Source organism: Haliotis rubra, unplaced genomic scaffold, assembly GCF_003918875.1.
Source record: "Haliotis rubra isolate DU_JTF1 unplaced genomic scaffold, ASM391887v1 Scf97, whole genome shotgun sequence".
NCBI classification, from domain to species: domain Eukaryota; kingdom Metazoa; phylum Mollusca; class Gastropoda; order Lepetellida; family Haliotidae; genus Haliotis; species Haliotis rubra.
The window spans coordinates 140,084-161,124 of record NW_025767712.1 but is presented as its reverse complement, the minus strand read 5'-3'; the positions used below and the strand labels follow the sequence as shown (position 1 = coordinate 161,124).

The 21,041-nt window shown below is 38.8% G+C and overlaps 2 protein-coding genes and 1 long non-coding RNA gene across 3 annotated transcripts; 1 reads left to right on the top strand and 2 right to left on the bottom strand.

The window, feature by feature from the left end:
• Positions 1-517: 517 nt before the first annotated feature.
• On the bottom strand, positions 518-12,037 carry LOC124265301. Its single transcript, XR_006895403.1, has 7 exons — positions 11,917-12,037; positions 11,430-11,772; positions 9,102-9,192; positions 8,041-8,317; positions 5,540-5,716; positions 4,584-4,731; positions 518-807 (listed from the first exon to the last, which is right to left on the bottom strand). It is a non-coding gene; the product is annotated as an uncharacterized LOC124265301 (long non-coding RNA).
• A 1,930-nt stretch (positions 12,038-13,967) lies between these two features.
• Positions 13,968-18,682, top strand: LOC124265275. The gene is made up of 4 exons (XM_046700065.1): positions 13,968-13,989; positions 14,502-14,662; positions 15,136-16,023; positions 18,650-18,682. Exons 1-4 carry the CDS (start codon positions 13,968-13,970, stop codon positions 18,680-18,682), a joined length of 1,104 nt encoding a protein of 367 aa, XP_046556021.1.
• A 262-nt stretch (positions 18,683-18,944) lies between these two features.
• Positions 18,945-20,170, bottom strand: LOC124265274. Its single transcript, XM_046700064.1, has 3 exons — positions 20,098-20,170; positions 19,558-19,702; positions 18,945-19,230 (listed from the first exon to the last, which is right to left on the bottom strand). Exons 1-3 carry the CDS (start codon positions 20,168-20,170, stop codon positions 18,945-18,947), a joined length of 504 nt encoding a protein of 167 aa, XP_046556020.1.
• Positions 20,171-21,041: the final 871 nt, after the last annotated feature.

Sequence of the window (21,041 nt, the reverse complement as noted above, 5' to 3'; positions counted from 1 at the left end):
AATTAATTATTTTCCTAATTACGAATCATAACAGTTGAACCATAGTTGCATATTATCACATAAAAGGTAACAAAGAAAGATTAGGCAAGATTACACTACCTTTAATTAAGAGAGAGCTCATAACTCACATTACACTAATTTGAAACAGCTTCGTAAACACTTTTCCACCGTAAATGGTTATTTTCTGAATGTTATTTAATTTCTGCTTCAGTCACTGCTGGAAAAATATGTGTTTGATGTGTGCTGTACTACACATGGTTCAAAGTGCATATAACAACTGTCAACTGTGTAAATGATGATTCGTAAAATTCAAGAGTGTAATGCCTCGTAAAATTTTGCATGATGGTATTTTACAAAATGGTTAACACAATCTACTCTTGAAAAATCATTTAAACATTCCTTGTCTACTTAGAATATTTCATACCCGATGTTACAGCAACAATACATACAAATCAATAACACTTTTTCATATTACACGATAGAAACACATGGAAAGACATTATATTAAATATAACCGACACGTGTAAAACCTTATGCGAAGCGCCAAAAGGTTTCATACACTTTTTACCTGTCGGACGTGTACACTACAACAAAGAAACGTTTCAGAGATATGTGCATATCTAATAAATAACTATTGCACTCATGTGAGTATTTGTACATGTAATATGCAAACGTTGTCTGTCATTTTATTCACTCAATAATGGGAAAAGTAGTCTGAGCCACACAGGCATGGATTAGATTCACAGTACAATCATTGTCTTCCTCGCTAATAGCATTTCACTTCTGTGGCTGACGATTCTTCAATAGCTGCAAGGAAGAGGACTTAACTGTCACATTTGTATTATTCATTCAACATCTATAGAAACCTCGTTGTTTTGAACTCATGAGTACCTTGAAAAAGATCGATTTATCTGCAGTGACAGGCTACATTTCTATAAATAAAAACGTGTTATGAGTCATTACTATTCTTACATGCAATCTAGTCATCTTTGGTTCAACCTACCTTCCATCTATATAACTGAATACGTATAACATGTATCATTATTTTCATAATATAGAATGCATTGCTTTCTTTGCTATATTTGTCAAGAAAATACGTTTATTGCAGCATATAACATTATCAAGGTGGTTGCTTAGCAGCAGTTTGAGCAAACATGTTCTCATCTCTCGATCTGAAAATATTTCCCCTCGATACTGCTTGTAATGGTTGTTGGTGTAAAGAGACAGGTTTAACGAATATTTGTGTAAACATCTATCCAGATACAATCCATGGAGATAAAACTGCCTTTGAGTGAATTGATCGTAGCGTCAACCTTCATATAGTGAGGGCCACATACTAAAACTGACGTTCATGCTGTTTGTGCAGCTAAATAGTAACATTCGTTCCAATGAGCTGTTCTTAAGATAAAATCAAGCACACGTGTGGATCCTTCTTCAATGTCTTTGGACGTGTGCATTGATAACTGTAAACAGTTTACTGGTTTAGATTTGGGTAGTTCTCATGTGTTTTTTCAATAACATAAGAATCTTTGACGGGCCTTCCATTTCAAAATCCAAATGACTATTTGTAACACGACTGAGATACTTTATCATACGAATGTATCCTATGGAACTGAGTATTCGGTGGGCAACATTTGTCTAAAAAATGTTATCTCATAATAACTTACCACTATATTTGAAACAAAATCTTCAAAGAATATTTTTAATGCCTTTAAAACTGTATTTTCCCTTCCAGTTGCACCTACGTAGGTTCAAAGGAGTATTTTCTCGAAACGTTTTGCAAAATGCATTTGGACCTATTGCCAGTCTAGTGGAAGACCAAGACGTCGATTCTAAAGCGACTAAATGTCGGTATCATGATATCATTCAAACTTTCTCAGTCCCATTGTTTCTTGTAACACGATGTCTCAAGGGATTTGTTCTCCTGAATCACATCTATCAAGTCAATTAATGAGAAACGTGAACGTGTGTACTGATATTTAAAGAGAAACCATGCAATATACAATGGTTAGCATGAACCGATTCAACCATACCATACACGTGGTAAAAGTAACGCAACACTTCTAAATTGTAACTCCGTGTTGTCATGCATATTCAGGTCATACATATGTTTAATTATAGGATTGTTTTGAACCCTCGGGCATAATTATGTCATACATTGATTTTTAGATATGCACAAACTACGATCAATTAAGAGCAGCACCTGCAATGCGTGTACCCGTCATTAAGCAAATATCAAAGTTTATCAAAGTAAACTATTGTTACTGCTCGATAACATGGAAAACCATTTGGTTTCGTTGTAGATAAGCAAATATGACTCCTCTTCTACTGACAAGTGCTGCTCAAAGATGGCAAGTTATTGGAATGTGGAATGCTGGTATGTCATTGAGGGATATTGCAGGGCATTGAGTCCCTTTCCTTTGGTCAATGGTAGCATATTGGTACTATGAAAAATACTGTATGTTGCGATATTGTTTAATTCAGTATGGTAAATTATTACAATCAGAGTTTTGATTTAAGTTACTTTGAACATTATTTGAGTTACATCAGGGCATGTCAGCTTTAAGTGGGAGGAAAACCGGAAGTGCTGCAAGTCTTAGACGAGTTACCATTATGATGAACCAACGAGCATGGTAATTCAAACCATCATAACCATTAAGAATTCAATGAGACGATCGGACCACTATAGTTCCCAATATAAGAGTCCCTAGAGTGGTGGTCTACCTTCAGTTGTTGGCGATCCTCAGCCTTTTTAATATTGTATTGTCCTAATCTGAAATCCTATTTTAGAGATATATGCTAGTTTTATTTCTTGATATTGTGATATTCTAGTCGATGACATGTTTTTATAATTTACCATAAATGAGTATGCATAACAATTAAATGTTCTCGTCACGATATGGCTGAAATATTACCGAGCATTAACTCACTCACTCCTAATATAAGAGATAAACGTGTTGTACAACAGGGGCATCTTATCAACTACATATACTGAGTCAAAAAAGAAACTTCACAAAATGAAATTTGAAAAATAATGAATAATTTTTCTCTCATGATACATCTATGTATCCGAAATGGGATCCCTATCTTTCGACTCTAGAAAAAACGTTAGCAAAACCCACTCAAACCCATCCATTCGTCGTGCAAATGACGTTAGTGCCAAATCAGGTTTTGCACGTGCAGTCGATCACGTGATCTTTGCATCGAACTTTTCTTCATATGCACGTGTTTGCATTGGCCTCAAGAATTAAAAAAAACACTTTTAAACCACAGTTCTAACGGTACTTGAAATGCCACGATTGTCAAATGTGCAACGTGAACGTGCCGTTGGCATGTTGCAAGCGGGAAGATCAGTTATTAACGTCGCAAATGCAATGGGATGCAGCCGTCGTACTGTGTATGACTTGCGAGGTCGTCTACAACAAACTGGCACCACTTCTGATCGCCCAAGGTCGGGTCGTCCACGTGTGACGTCACGAGCAGAAGACCGTCAAATCGTCACGAACCAGGGCTGAGATGTTTAGAAGTCGACTGTCCTCACAGACCATTCGAAATCGGTTGCGGGCTGCCAATCTCTATTCTCGACGTCCATATCGTGGGCCAATATTGACGCCGTTTCATCAACGTCAACGTCTGCTGTGGGCCCAACGTCACCTCCGATGGACCAAGAGAGACTGGAATCCAGTCGTCTTTAGCGATGAATCAAGGTTTACCCTCAGATTCGCGGACGGCAGGCATAGAGTCTGGAGACGACGTCGTGGACGGTATGCCCAATGTTGTGTACAGGAAGTCGACAGATTCGGGGGCGGAAGTTGCATGGTGTGGGGTGCTTTTTGTGGGAACAACCGTTCCCGACTTCTGGTCATCCGTGGAAACCTCACAGCTGCTGCTTACCGCGACCAGGTGCTCACCCCTGAACTCGTTCCTTTCATGGCGGCTCATGGCCCAGGTCTACAGTTCCAGCATGATAATGCTCGGCCGCATACCGCGATGTTGACACGAAATTTCCTTCAAAACGCTGGAATCAACGTGATGGACTGGCCATCGAGGTCCCCTGACCGTAATCCAATAGAGCACGTTTGGGATATACTTTGGAGAAGGCTTCGTGGTCTTAGGAACCAACCTCAGAATTTGCAGGAACTTGGCGCTGCCTTGCAAGAGCAATGGCGCAGAATCCCCAACCACGTGTTCACAAGCATCAGGCAGTCGATGAGGAGACGGTGTTTGGCAGTGGTGAATGCGCGGGGCGGCCATACACGATATTGAACTGAGAAATTTCGCATTTTTATTCTTGTGACTTAACAGTCTGTATACCCATGTTTTGGAACGGCGGTGTAGCCTAATGGAACTGATTATGGCACTGTCAGTGTATCGAGTACATCACACAGATCTCAGCAATGAAATAATAACAATTTAACCATCTTACCATCTCTTGTTCTTTTATAGTGCCCTGAAGAAAGAATGTGAAGTTTCTTTTTTGACTCAGTATATTTGCAGCCTTCGCTATACGATGTGTTCATTGGGAATACATGTACATGTGCCCTTTCTTGGGTCCAGGTGGCACCAACCTGTTGCTTGCTTACCTTCAGTCTGCAGAACTGTCAGGGTTAAGGCGTCTGTGGGATGACAATGTCCGCGCCGTCCACCACACTTCAAATGAACGACGGATCCAGTCCCACTCCGAACAATGGATTCTATAACAGCTCGCCAGCCAACAACTGTCCATGATTGCTGTGTAACAAAATAAACAGGACATAATGAAATTTCTGTAACATTAACATCTTGACCGAATAATCGTGTATACAATTCGATGAGCAACAAGGCGACTGACATGACTGGACATTTCGAGTGAGTTTAGTTTTACGCCGCACTCAGCAATAGTCAACCTATATGGCGGCGGTCTGTAAATAATCGAGTCTGGACCAGACAATCATCCAGTGATCAACAGCATGAACATCGATCTGCCCAATTGGGAACCGATGACATGTGTCAACCAAGCCAGCGAGCCTGACCACCCGATCCCGTTAGTCGCCTCTTACGACAAGCATGAGTTACTGAAGGTTCATTCTAACCCGGACCTTCACGGGTTCTCGACATTTCGAAATTTACATGCAACGGTTTGTGGCTTAACGTCACTGCCAGCAATATTACAGATATTTGACGACTGTCTGTAAATAATCGAGTATGTTCCAGACAATCCAATCATGAACATTGATCTACTCATTTAAGACGATATGCAATGAAGCAATTCAGGGAGCCTGACCATAGTATCGTATCATGGTGGGATGGGATGGGATGGGATGGTTTTAGGAGATGGGACGATTCCCAAGGGTCGAATATCTGGTAAAGGAGAATTGGATTAGTATTTTATTGACCTGTATGATTCTCTTGCAAATGCATTTCTAACATTTGGTTTATCGAGTTTGGACACATTTAGTGCTTATTGAAGCAAGATGATCGTGTGCACATGCATATCGTCGTTCTGCATATGGCATATCTTACTTATGTGTATTTGGAAAATCAATATGTGAGTGCTCACGTCAGCTCTTACTGCCCATCCTGTCCCTGTGAGATTCACGGTAAATTCACCCCTGGTTCCACACGAGCTGACAACGCCATTCTCATGGCGTGAATAGCAGTCTATGGCCTCTGCATAGTGTATCTTGTAGTTGGTCAAGTTGGCAAAAGTTACGTCGTTTCGCTCAACCTCCATGTTCTGTAATAATAAAATGCTGTCGTGTTGTGTGTTCTTAAGATTTACATTACACTGACATTCGAACCGTTTGTGAGTTACTTGTGTTTACATGTCAGAAGCAAGTATTTACAACGAGCCATAACCACAGTGTTAACTTAAAATGTCCTCAGGCTGGTACCGAGATTGTGAACTGCATTTAAGCTTCTGGCGCTTAATTGCTTTGTCTAAATCTCACAGACACATATGACAAATTCATCATTATGAAGTCAAACCTAGTACATACTTGTGTCGGCTAGCAGACAGAGACAAACATATTAGGGCGGCTAGCATTCAATACAAAAGATACAGCTGCGTCAACAAGCAGACTACAAAAATAAATAACTTGTGACAGGCTAAGATACAGTAAAGCAGGCATACTAGTGCCGGCCTGCTGAGATTAGCACAGACATTCTTGGGCCAGCAACCTGAGTGAGTGAGTGAGTTAGTTAACCCATTATTGCCCACGATCACAATTTGGGGACACATTTGTTCTTCATTACCTATAATTGTTTACAAGTGACCCCTGTCCCAGTTATGGGACTAATGGTTAAAGAGAAGTAGTTTCAGTCCAGCAATTGTCTTGAGTTATTTCACTATACACCAGCAGTTGAGACTGACATAATACCGAAATATGCCGCACATAAAAATGAAAGTATGCCATTATGTTTTGTATTACTTCTAAATGTGACAAATGATTAACAAATGATGTTTTGGACATAAACTGAATATATTTCTGCCAGAATTGTTTTGCAATGGATTATTATTATGTAAAACTGCGTTTGAATATTGTCCCAATAATGGGACAGTGGACGTGAGAGGTCTGGGTTTTTCCTATGGGATATGTCTCACAGTTTGAGCCTTATCAAGGTGTTAGAGGGTGACAGGCGGAATGCCCAGGTCTTGGCATGGGTGGATCTGTTGTGGTTGATATGATAGCAGAACTTCAAGACGAATATGGCCGTTTATATAAAGACAGCCAGAGGGACATATGACCAAACAGACATCGAGTCAGGCCTCAGTTGTCAGATGGAATGACAACAACATAGTCAAAGTTGTCTGAAACAAGTTTGGTGTCCAGCCACTTCAGAGAGCAAAGAGATGGTCGAGAGCTGAGTCAAAACAAGTAGCTGTTGAACAAGCCTTTGTGATCCGTCACTACAATCAAACCATGGGAGGAGTTGGTCGTAGAGATCAAATGTTGCAAAGTGGTGGCCTATATTCGCTTACTGTTTGGTTTCGGTGTTCAACAAGCTTGGCATCTTTACAGAGCTATCCCAGCAAGAAGGGACAAGCCGTTGGATCTGCTTGCAATCCGCTGCGAGGTAGTCCAGGTAGAGCACGAGCTCAAGCTCAATCTTCACTTGCTAGTCCTGGTCGTTAAGATGTACTACATCACTTGTCAATCTTGTCCCACGTCAATCGTGTCAGATATGATCGAGTTGATCACTTAGTTCAGAGCTTGCCAACACAGGTGTGCATCGTGTGGAATGAAAACCATGCGTCGCTGCACCAAATGCAGAGTAGGTCTCCATGATAGTTGCTTTGTACAGTCCCGTACAAAGTAAGGTTTGTCCAAGACGCAATTGATATGAACTCTTTCATGCTACCAGAAAAGGACTTTTGTTCGTTTCTTTAGTTCAATAGCAAGTCCTAATAATGATGCCAAGTCATTTACATACAACTCTCAGTTCACTTCAATTAAAGTTTATGTTCTTATCTACTTTTATTCATACATGTGTTCGGTATTTCGTACCCACTGTCCCATTAATGGGACAGGGCAATTCTCTGCGCTAAATGACAAAACAATAGTTTTTAGTTATAATCAGACTTGATAATGTTCATTTCAAACCATGTTTGAATATATCATAACAAAGTTACTCCGAAAAAAAAATTGGGCATTAATGGGTTAAGATTTAAAGTCACATCGACAATATTTCAGCCATATCGTGATTAAAAACAAGTAATAATTTTAGAAAAAGTGAATTATCTAGTAGAATATCACAGATATGAATATAAAACTAGTATGTAACTCTAAAACAGCTTAATTACAGAAGACAATACAATATAAAAACAGGCTATGTATTGCCAACAACTGAAGGTAGATCACCATACCAGAGACCATGAGCACAATCAGACATTCATGTCCTACAGTGCAGAATCAAGGAGACACACTTATCCCGACTATCAGACACCCAAGCAACCACATTTGTGCCAGCTGACAAAGTCTGAAACTGACACGCATGTGTCGGGCAGGAAGCACCCAATGACTTATAGACGTCCTTAAAAGGTCATTACAAAAGTCTCACCTCTATTTTCACTCTAATCTTGTTGTACCACACCTCCCCCCTCCTTGTCCGACACAGCTGAAAGTGAGGCCTGTTTCACCTGCGCAGATGGGATTCGACAACTTCGGATAAATTCCATAGTTAGGAGTGGGCAGTGTCAGGTACTCCACGGGGTTGCTGGTGTTCATGTTGTGACAGTAGATCCGGGTTCTGTACAGACCAAAGTTCGGCAGGCGAAGCCAGTACTCACCATCAGGGCTTGATGGGTCACATTCTTTTACTTTTCCACATGATGATGCTATGAGAAAGAGAGAGAGAAATATTATCCAGCATATATCCAAAACATAATATACATGAAAAACTGAATTAAGCACCCCCTGTATTTTTGCAATGATAGGTTTTCAATACGTACATAAAACTTCTCGTGGTGACCACGATGGAAAAAACATGTTTTTTTCTGACCCGTATGATCCTTTGACTCAAACAAACGACAAAATGATCCACATTGATTTTATGATGGTAATTGCTCATTTAAAAAACACACACTTGCCCATTAAACAAACATACTGATTTTCATACAAATCATGTCTGGAGAAGTATGACCCTGGAATGTTTAATGTTGAATATATTACTAAGTTCTTTGTGTATAGTACATAGTATTTATTCAAAACCTTGCAGTATACAGGACTCCATATATCTACATATCAAAGTTCTGCTAAATTACGCACGGCGACACATAGACTGGGCTACAAACGTGTTCAGCATTAGTGTTTGGCGGGACAGAACAACACGTAAACCATAAGGCTACATAACCCTCGTTAACTAGAAGGTGAGTACTTGAAGATGGTTAAATACTTTTTGAAACAGTATCTCTGCGACTATTGTCTGTTAGGTGTGTGTGGAGATTCTGAATTGACACATGTCTTACCGTAGTTTTGAACGCATGATCAAGTACATATAATATATACTAACATACATAGAAACATATTTTAGTCGAAATACAATTCGGACAAATGATCAATAGATTTCTGGCATGTATTAGGGTGTGACCCTGAATCCAGTATATATATTACATGTATTACCATATCCGATACACCTGAAATGACTTTTGTCGATCTCTTCGCATTCGCTTTCTGTTGTACAGTTGTGATTCGCACACGCACCAGCCATTTTCTGCAAAAAAGACATGGGATAATTTCAGATGTTTGGAACCTTGTCTAACACCTGCAATGGTTTGGAAATGAGAGCTCATTCCATATGCACGATGTGTGATATCGAACATTTCTTATGATGTCGATCACGATTACTTCTTTGAATTGTTTCGTCCTGGAAAGTCGGTTTGTACGCATGGAAGTTTGTTGTGTTCTTGTTTTACGCAGGCAAAAATGTATTTATGTGGTTAATACTATCGACACTGAGCTGGAGAAACTAGTGGTTTCTAGTATGGGCACACAATAGGCCACTTTCGGCCGGTCTTATGGCAAACCGTTTTCACATATATTAAGAAATACTGATATCTTAAATTGTTTTAAAGATACCTTGAATGAAAATAGAGATATCTTGAATTGAATTGAAGATATTTCAAATAGAGATACTTATAGATATGTGCAATAAAATTCATGATATCGCGAATGAATAAAGGATATGATAATGCATATAATTGATATCTTGAAAGGAATTGCTGATATCTTCAATTGAATTAAATATATATTAAATGGAGATAATGTATTGAGAAATTACTGACACCTTAAATTGTTTTAAAGGTATCTTGAATTGATCATATCTAGAGTAGAGATATTCAAAACGATTTCAAGATGTCTTTAAGTACTTCCTGCTACATAACGCTAAATACGTCCGGTTTCGAAAATGGCGGGTGACCATGTGCAACTCGAGGCGCGAATCGGTCGAAAACAGTCAAGCGAGTGAGTGAGTGAGTATTACTTATAGCCTCATCAACAATTTTACAGGTATTCGCGCCGAGAAAATGTCTTATAGTTTACACTATAAGCTGAACAAAATAAAAGTGATTTTGAAAATCACTAAACTATCAGTCCTATATCACACTCAAAGTAAAAAACTGATCTCTGATTTTAAAATTCTACATTTTTTCAATACAGTTTGATTTCTTTCAAATACGCTAAAATCAAGCGGCTGGAAACATTTCTAAAAAGTTCACTTAAAGTAGAAAATCATCATAGAAACGTTGTCTAATATTAGAAAGATCACACATTCAAGTAGTGAGTGAGTGAGTGAGTGAGTGAGTGAGTTAAGATTTACAGTCACATCGGCAATATTTCAGCCATATCGTGACCTACATAAGTTTTCTAGTCCGTTTATGTGGATGTTCTTCATTACCGGTACCCAAAATACTCACTCCCGCCTCCCGTTTCGAACGCTTGCACTTTGGGCGGATCACACTGAATGTATAAGGTCATTATCGGCTTTTATGTCATAATGTACAGCTTTTCCTTGTAGAGAGGATATCATACATATCACTACAAAAAGATGTGTTCATAGGGTCAAGCAGATTTATCAATTCACAACACAGTGCACAGGACACTTAATCCCTTGGATGCACATTTTCATAAGATCTGAAAAGTCAACGTTGTGCGAGAATGGCGTGAGCGCTGCACTGGATCTAGATACGGCTATAACATAGATATGTAGAGTATTAAATTTCCTTTTGCAGTATAATTGCCATTCTTTCCTTTTACTTGTATTATAGACATCAATAACTGATTTAAAGATATCTTCAAAAGCATTAATTTTTTTATTTAACTTCATTTTAGATATCAGTAATAGCAAGAATTGAAGATATCTATAATCGCATAAAGAATATCTCTAACTGAATTGAAATAGCTTCAATCAATTCCTAATGCAAGCATTTACACTATTTACACTTGTTTTATTGATAAAACGCATTTATCATGATATCATGACATATCTCCGTAACATTTTGTGATATCAGTACATTGTAATTCTATTTGGATACCAAAAATTAATTAATATGTCCTCAATTAAATACCGATATCTTTAAAACAGTGTTGATAATTTTAAATAGAATACAGATATCTTTAAAACACAACCGTGAAGGTCCGGGTTAGAATTAACCTTCAGCAACCCATGCTTATCGAAACGGGATCGGGTGGTCAGACTCGCTGGCTTGGTTGACACATGTCATCGGTTCCCACTTGCGCTGATCGATGCTCATGCTGTTGCTCACTGGATTGTCTGGTCCAGACTCGCTTATTTACATACCGCCGCCATATAGGTGGAATATTGCTGAGTGCGGTGTAAAACTAAACTCACTCACTCACTCTTTAAAACAACTGAAGATATATTGCTTAAAAAATGTGAAAACGACCTGCCATACGGTCTTGAACATAGGTTGAGAAAAGGGGTACATGTACCTGTGGCCAGTGTGTGATTTCCGAGAAGACAAACCCACTCGCTCGCTCCAGATGAGTGTCGTTGATACTTCCGAGTGACAATGAGGCGAAATTTAATTCACAGTCTCCACGTGTGAGGTCATAATTGAAGGATCTGCACCACTTTCTCTTCAGACAATTCGCAACACATTTGAAAAGTCCCTCTGTAGACATGGAAACGTAGCTGAAACCTGGTAGCCTCAAATTGTATTTTACAAAAGGAAATTTGCTGGGATCTGTACATATCGTAGTCGCCGACGCAACAATGTTTAAAGTCAGTGTTCCAAATATGAGCATATCTGTTCCGATCAGCATTGTCTGATTTCTGAAAAATCAAAATGTGTTATGATTAATTAGCTACTCAATGTCTCTGTGGTGTAGATGCTGTTATGTAGAGGAAAACACACACACACACACTTCAGTGTTGTAAAATGTGTGCAATAACTAATCGAAGGTTCTAATTCCTTACCGTTATTACCATCGACAATCTACAACACTCACGCACAGTTCCTTCGGGAGATATGTCAGTCTTCGTTGTACACACGTGTATTTACCTCTACATGACACATGAGGGAATTAAGATAAAAATATAGCTATAAACAACTGTATGGGTTTCCAAGCGTTACTTGTACTTGAAGGATAAAGCATTCACCATGTACGTCCCAGGTGTTTTGAAAGTGACTTCAATCCAGAAATGTATGTTCGATATAGCTTTAACACCAAGGCATGGATGACATCGTAGATGATTTCTGATTGGCTGAGATCGTTTGATAGATAGATGCGTCACGTGGTCGTCATATGACAAAAACTTGGAAACCGTTGTCAACCTGCGTACCTCTTTCAAGGCACTTTCAAAACAAACTCTTCTTGGTGATTCCTTTACATCAGTGTGAATTTCTTTTGTGCAATGAAATTTGATGTTTTATTATTTAAATATCCAAGTTGTTATGTGTAATAAAGTCAGTTGATACATGTATACGTTCTTTTGTCTCTATCAGTCAAGTGAAAGGGAAATAACTCTACTGCAGTGTGGTGTACTGGACCGAACGTTTCACTGCTCGGCACTGCTCGGGATTAACGCGACCTGACTATTAAAGTGCATATCTATTATCGATCTCTTTGCTACACAGAGAACCGAATAATACATTGGCTCTTCCAGCACGGATTATGTCATTATGGATTAATGAGAGTCGGTTCACAATATATTAATGTTCGTGGAAAAGTCATAAAATACATAAATACTTAACGGTTGTAAAATGCATCCAAAAGAGAACACACTAATATTGCTCATGAACCTTGCACGAATAAGTTCCATGGTTCTAGGTAATTTGGTATCAAAGTTAATGGCATATTAGGATCGGGTTTACATAACTTTTCGCTTTCTTCCTGCACTACTACTACTGCTGCTACTACTACTATTATCTCTACTACTGGTACTTTTACTACATTCTGCCTTGGAGCCCTAGGGGCGATGGGGTAGCCTAGTGGCTAAAACGTTAGCTCATCACGCCGAAGACTCGGGTTCGTTTCCCCACTTGGGTACAATGTGTGAGGCCCTTTTCCGCCGTGAATATTGCTGGAATATTGCAAAAAAGTGGAGTAAACCTAAACTCACTCACTCACTTGGAGCCGTAGCTGATATGGAATTATGCTAGGACCTGCACTTCGATCGGAAAACCTACCCGACTGCACTAAAAACAGTATTTTGTTACGTAATATGTATGTGGATCCAAATTGCTGTCACGATCAGTGCTTCGTTCAACCACATCCAGCGGATGATGTTTGTTTGATGATAGGTTATGAAAATATAACTGTTATTTCCCTGTTATTGTTGTTTCTCTTTTACTGTCGTTTTCCTGCTACTTTGACTTCCAACCGTTAAAATGCTTTAACAATAGAGTCGTCTTACTGAAGGCTGAAAAAGCAATACTCATCCGCTTCTACGTTAGAGGGGCGGTGGGGTAGCCTAGTGGTTAAAGCGTTGGCTCGTCACGCCGAAGACCCGGGTTCGATTCCCCACATGGGCACAATGTGTTAAGCCCATTTCTGGTGTCCCCCCGCCGTGATATTGCTGGAATATTGCTAAAAGCGGCGTAAAACTAAACTCAGTCAGTCAGTCAGTCTACGTTAGACCTTAATAGGTTTCTGCTTTCGTTATCTTCACATAACTGACTCAATAAGGTATTGTCAGTGTGCATGTTTCTTTGGAGTGTTTGAATTGGTATTTGAGTAGTGGGTAGAACCCTATTTTGCACGGTCTTGGTGTCCAAAGACGTTGTCTGGCGCTGCTATACATTATGTCATACAGGAGATGTAACATGTTTATGTGTTACTCTCATTTGGGCTGGTGATAAAAAACTCATAATTTTATTGATTTTGGGAATACTATCCATTTGTTATGCCATGGACAACTTTCATACTCATATTTTCTTAACATTACTTGCAAAGACCATAGTACAAGAATGTACCCCATAACATAGATAACATAATATTTTCTATCACTGAAACGACAGAGAGGGTATGAAAGTCCATGTCGCTCAAGGTATGTTTGTATCTATCAGTGTTTTAATCGAAGTATATTTGTTCTTTTAAGTGAAGGCTTAATTTCCCTACGATCGCCAGCGGCTGAAGGGAAGGTGTAAATCCAGCTAGGGTCCATGCAGGTAGCTCGTTATGTCCCCATGGTCGCTAGTATTTCTATCTTCAGTTATTGGCGATCTTCAGCCTGTTTATATATTGTATCGTCTTCTATAGTTAAACTGTTTTGTCCTTTGTTGACAGGTGTTTATAATTTACTTTTAATCATTATAAATCTATAGACCTTTCCAATAAGTTCTTATCTCCCCCCTGCTTTATTATACCCCCTTGAGAACTCTTTCGCAAGAAGAGATAGAACGGCGCTTGACGTTCACTTCCGGAGATGTTTTTTTGAAAATGAACGGAACGAACACGAAACAGCGACATTACTGCACCGTCTGCTCCAACTATGGAGGAAAGGAGATAGAAGGACGGGTAGTGACACTACATAGATTTCCAGCAAATGAATTATTGAAGAAAGCTTGGATTCGGCGGCTCAAATTGGTGAAAAAAAAAATTACAAACACAAGACCACCCAACGTCTTTGTTCTGAGCACTTCAGGGATGGACATTTCAGACGGAACTTAATACCATCCATTTTCGGGAGAAAGACGTTCAACACATACCAGGTAAAGTCAACATAAACATTACACACACGTTCTCAATTTTCGTGTTTTCGGACACTTGAGAAACATTCATTTCTCTATATTTTTTTATATAATGTTTAGTGTCAACCTTCGGACAGAGAATATAACTACATGTATTTGGCAATGATCATGACTGATCTGAAAGGAGATTCATCACAATTTTCGGAAAGAGTTCCGCCCGTACCCCCCACCCCCATGAAAAACCAAAATTACAAACTAACAGGCATACCTCACCCTAAATATAAATTCAGTAAACTAGAACAGGTATAAAAACAGTCAGTGAACTTATTTCAGTGTTGGAATAATACACCGTGGAAGGACTCCTGGAGCAAATATGTACTAGGTACAAAAGTGGGGTACATGCGGAACACTTTCCCAATTTTTTTGCTAGTCATGAGAATGGACACCATTCGTAAGGATGTGTGGCTCAGTCATTATGAACTTTTTATTTATGAAATTTTCAGTTTGAACACGGCTCTGATGAGAGTACCATACCAAGGGAGGCAGCCAAACCAACAGGTGACTGTGGAAACGGGAATGAGCATTCTGTGTCAGACCATCAGCAGATTAATTTGAAGTCCTCGGGATCAAGGGTGGAAGCTTCAGTCGTCATGCATGACTATTGTGGACAGATTGAAGATAATATCACAAGTCTGCTTGTAAACAAGTGTGACCAGACTGATTTTCATCCTGTAGGTATTGATGCATCCACTCAGACAGATATCTTGGATAGTTTCTATATGACTGTTTCAACACAAACATTGAATGATGCTATCGAAATTCCGATATCAAAGCCAAAAATGGTTAATGTGGAAATTCAGTGTAACAAGCCTGTGCTAACATATGAAGATGTCTCCTGCAGTGAAAAATTCTCATTTTACACAGGAATCCCTAACCAAGGAGTGTTTAAAGCCTTATTTGATGAGATGGATGATGCCATAGAGCATACAACTAGAAGTAAGTATTCAAGTGAATCGGAATTAGGTCGTCCACGCAACTTAAGATTAGTGGATGAGTTTTTCTTAGTTCTCATGAGGCTTAGACTGGGACTATTACTGGAGGATTTGGCAGATAGATTTTGCGTTTCAAAATCAACATGTAGTATCATTTTTGACAAGTGGATAGACTATTTAAGTATAAAACTGTCTTCTTTGACAGTATGGCCGTCAAAAACTGTCATTAAGAAAACAATGCCAAAGAAATTTAGAAAATACCCTGATACCCGAGTTATCATTGACTGTACAGAAATATTTACCGAAACACCACAGTCCCTGACAAATGGGACCCTCCTATACTCCAATTATAAGTCGCATATGACTTACAAATCGTTGATTGGTATTAGTCCAGCTGGGGTAATAACGTTTGTATCTGACCTTTGGTGTGGCAGTACCAGTGATAAACAGATTACCAAATTGTGTGGTTTGCTGCATCTGTGTGAACCTGGGGATTCCATAATGGCTGATAAAGGATTTCCCATTTCTGATCTGACTACTCCCTTAGGAGTGAAATTACACATCCCACCTTTTAAGACAAAAAGGTTTTTACGAAGAGAAGTGGAAGAAACAAGACGCATTGCAAATTTAAGAATTTACGTTGAAATGGCAATTAAACGTGTGAAGAATTTCAGGATTGTACAGGGGGTCATTCCAATTACTTTGGCAAAGAAAGTCACAAAAATTTGGAAAGTGTGTGTTCACTTGACAAACCTTCAGCCTCCACTTGTTGGCAAGAAGTAATAATACTGATAAACTTGCACTGTTGAGCTGTGTGCTTTGTATTTCCAAATCCAGTGCAAGGTAGTGTGGTCCTGTGTATATAACTGAGGTCACAAATCAGTTGAAGTTAATCAACGTTAAGTGCAGAGTCCTTGGATGGATGATGGTGTTTGGAAGTTGAGTCCTGAGAGTTTCTATGACATTAGTCCTTCCCCACAAAGAAGCACCTGTGGCACATGTGGTCTCACCTTATGGAAGTGAGTTTGTTCAAAATTGCCTCTGTTAACCCAGCAATAAATGGGTACCCGGTGGTGAGATAAGTCATGTGACTATTAAACTTCTAGTGCCTCACAGGCAGCTTGGGTTATCTGGGGCAATGTAATAAGCAGATTCACATTACAGCGTCCAGTGAGCAACTAGTGAGATGGATACTAGGTGCTATGTAAATGAGTTATTATTATTATTATTATTATTAAGGTATATCACCCAAACTCAACCATCAGCTGTCTGATTCAGACCATAACATTGATGTTCAGAATATGTATTATTATACTGATATATTTGTGCTTTGGTATTTATGTAATATATCTAAGGACTTGATGTGGTCCAAAGGAATTCTAATTTAAACACTGGAATATTAGTTTGCATCTATAATCATGATTATGTAACTAGTCCGGTTCATGTTATTCTTACCAATGTCTCCTGGTTAAACTATTGATTCATACTATGTGATTCATGTATTGGTGTAAATAAAACTGACTTTTACATTTTTCAACAGCATTTCAGTTATCTCTGATTTGACATTTACGACAGGACACACCTGGTACTATGTGAAAATTGAGAGCTCTGGCTTATACCGATGAATTATGGGCTGCTTTTTAGCATTGCACCCTTCCCTCACTTACTTACTGTATTAGGACATAACTTTTCTGTTGTAAACATTTCATGCACCCATAGGTCTTGTGTGTGCCTTTCTGCTTTTATCAGGTCGGACTTCCATCTAATTAATAATAGTAATAATAGCTCAGTCAGTCACTGAGACACTTGAACATACATATATAACTCACTCACACACTGACCTAAGACACATTAAGCTTACTTAGGAAACAAGTTATTTCTTCATCACTTTCAGTGCCAGCATCTGGGAAAGAGCATGTACACTGAAGTAACAACCCTTAATTGATTGGCTTTCCAAGCCAGGGATTGAACAGTTGAATTCTACAACTGTCAATAACTAAAATTAACAGTTGGTAATAGAAATGAAACACAGACTCACTTATAACAGATACGTTTTAATGTCATAAAGCCCTTACTTCAACATTTGTAATGGTAATCATTTCACTGAGTGACATTGCAAGTAATGATATCATGAAGTATTTCACAAACAAAGACCTGGGGGAACAGACAGGAAAATGTTTACATTATTATTGAAATGTGAAATAGCTTAAGAACTAAAATTCACATAAGTAGTAAAATTTACATATAACCACTCAGTGAACGAAACTTTCAATAGTATGTGTTATCAATTCATACATTTTGTCAAGCTTGAATGAAAATGTTTGAAGTGAATAGTCACTATACATGTAGTTCTAAGGAAAGAATCTAAACCAACCACAGTACTCTGGTTTTAACATGATATAATGGACATAGTGTATGTGTACATTTAAAGTCGTTCATGTCCTTACACAGGATGCAAACGCTTTCCTCGTTTCACACGAGTTGTGAAAAGCTCTGGCAGAATGGCTTTAATATAAAAGTCATTCAGTAGAGAGAGGCAGCCCTCCCAGAATCTTGAATCAAAGTGTATTCTTTCCACATGACAATCCTTCAGAGTCCATATGAAAAAATCACACCAGTTCATTTGGGATAGAGCCATTTGTCCTTGTATTTGGTAATAGTATGTGTGGCCAACTTTCAATTTAATTTCTCCTTCCTTGAGCGAAGAACAGAATTGAGGATCTTCCGCTGCCTGGTGTACTGTGGAAAGCCGCCACTTGTAAGGACACTTAATTTCAAGAAGTCCAGTTTCATTTCCAATGTGAAAAACACCATCAGGACTGGATCCAAGATGAGGATAGTCCTGATGCACCATGAAACCACATGTAACAACCTTTGCATTCACGTCATGTTTCTTCATCAGATTTGCTTATTTTCTCCTTGCAGCCGACTCATGAGTACGTCCCCATCTCAGAGCATCATTATCAAATGGTGAATATGCAAAAATGGTCTTTACAGCATTATCAAGGCATGTTGATGTTTTCAGTTTACAGACAAGGCCAAAATTGGAAGAGGTTAATCGCCCTTCCCTTGCTGAGCTCCACATGATATTGTTGGATTGTCCACGTGTGTTCTTCTCAATTGTTACACAATCTTCTTTTGAGATGGACAAGGCACTGAAATACTCTGAAAAATACCTGATACAATCTTCATTTTTCAAATCACAGGTGTCTGCATAGTTGAAATCAACTGAATGGAGGGGAGGTACTGATACATGGGATTCCTCAGTCATACTGACAACAGACTCTTGAGTCAGTAACCACCCTGCATGTGGAAAATGTTCACAGAGTTTTGGGAGCAAATCTGTCCACATTTATGGGTTTAACCATCGATTTATCAGGAGCATTAGTAGCATCTTGCCTTATAGTTGTTGTCTTTTTATGTTCTATCCACTTGTGTTTTGTGAATGTCATATCTTGTGATTTAACAGGACTCAATTTACGTTTTCGTGGCTGGTTCCATTTGCATTCCTGTGAAGTAGATGCATGTAATCCCTCAAGTTTCTTTTCTGAGATGTCAACCAAAGCATACAGGACAGCAGCGACATGGTTGCAAGATTCTCCTTCACTGAAACAGATAAATTGTTCACTGAATGTCAAATTGAAAATGTACAAAAAAACCACCTAATTCCATATCAAATGAGGTAAAACAATACACTGTAGGCATACGCTTTACTTTGATACGGTCCCGCACACATAAATGGAACACATCTGTATTACCTATGCCAACAACGAACGCTCAAACGTTATTTGGTTGTACATTCAAAGTTGAATCAAGTCCAGAACAATCATCACAATCGTATATACACAAGTATAGTTTGTTTTCAGTAAATGGAATTCATACTTTAGATCTGCCAGATAATATGATTATCGGTAATTTATTAGATCTACTTACCCGGCAGTGCAGTTGCAACCAGCAGCATGTACCCGGCCTGTAACCTTTGACAAGGACACCCACACATCATAATCTGGTTTCTGTTTCATATTCTGAGTTGGTATGGAAGGAATCACTTTGGCATTGACATAACAATGAGAACAGTCTGCGGATATGTGGTGATATCGGACTGAATGAACGTGTCTATCTTCATAGTACACTTTAGCTTTCAACTGGCGTTTAGCGTTGTTTGGGTCAGTGTCTAGTGTCCGCTGCTTGCTCAAAACCAAATAATTATACAGATCACTTGAACTAAATGATGGCATAAGCTCAACACTGCTATCCCAGCCATTTTTCAAGCGTAGTGGGTCTGGTAAAAGTTCCCCGAGAGGTGACAGAAACTTCTCAATCGTCTTTGTCTCACGCTGACCACGTCGTATGTATTGACATCTTCAATCGATCGTTTGCCAAGATCACGTACACCTTTGGCACGCAAAATTAAGTCAGACTTATTCCCTGAAACGTGTTCTCCGTGATTCCGTAAGTAGGTCTTAAGTTCACGCACATTCAGTTTATCAAAATTCAGATTCACGTCTTGAGTTTTCCCGCCTTGTTTCTCTGCTATCGACGCCATTTTTAACTGAAAACATCTCCGGAAGTGTCCTTGATAAAGGGAGATAACACATGGAAGGGGAGATAAGAACTTATTGGAAAGGACTATAACTTGATTAAGTCACGCTATGGATGAAATACCGTTGATCTGACTTAAAATCTCACTCACTCACTCGACATGTGAGAATACGCCTTTGGTCGTCTTCTATCTTTAGTTTCTTTGGGTTATGACCATACGCTGTAGCTGAAACTGAAAGCACTTCCACAGAACACTCCGTTCTATTACAAGAGTGAGTGAGTTAAGATTTTAAGTGACATCGGCAATATTTCAGCCATATCGTGACTATTAACAAGTTATAATGTTATAATATAAATCATTATAAAAACCTGTCGGCGAAGGACAGTAAAATAACTAGAATATCACAAATATAATTGTAAAACTAGTACGAAAATTTGAAATATCTTACAATGTAACTATGAAAGACAATACAATATAAAAAGAGTTGCTATAGATCGCCAACAACTGAAGGTAGATCACCATACTAGGGACTCAATTACAAGAATAGGTCGAAAAGTGAACGCATTGCCGTTAAAACCACTTGTGAATTTTGTAAAGGATCCCATAAATAACCGAAAAGCTGACTATATGAGACGGATGCTAAAAGCAATTCGTCTTCGACACAATGGCTGGCGTCATTAGTTGATAGTACTAAAGGTCATAGCAGACTCTTACATCCCTTGACAATATATTGGGATTGAGTTGAAGTGCAGTTCTCACTGGTGGGTACAACGTTGCAGAATATGATTGAACGTAACATCGTTAATGCAAATATCGTATCCATAAGAATAAGTAACACTTAAGTCCTGTCAATCAATTTCGAAAACTGAAACGA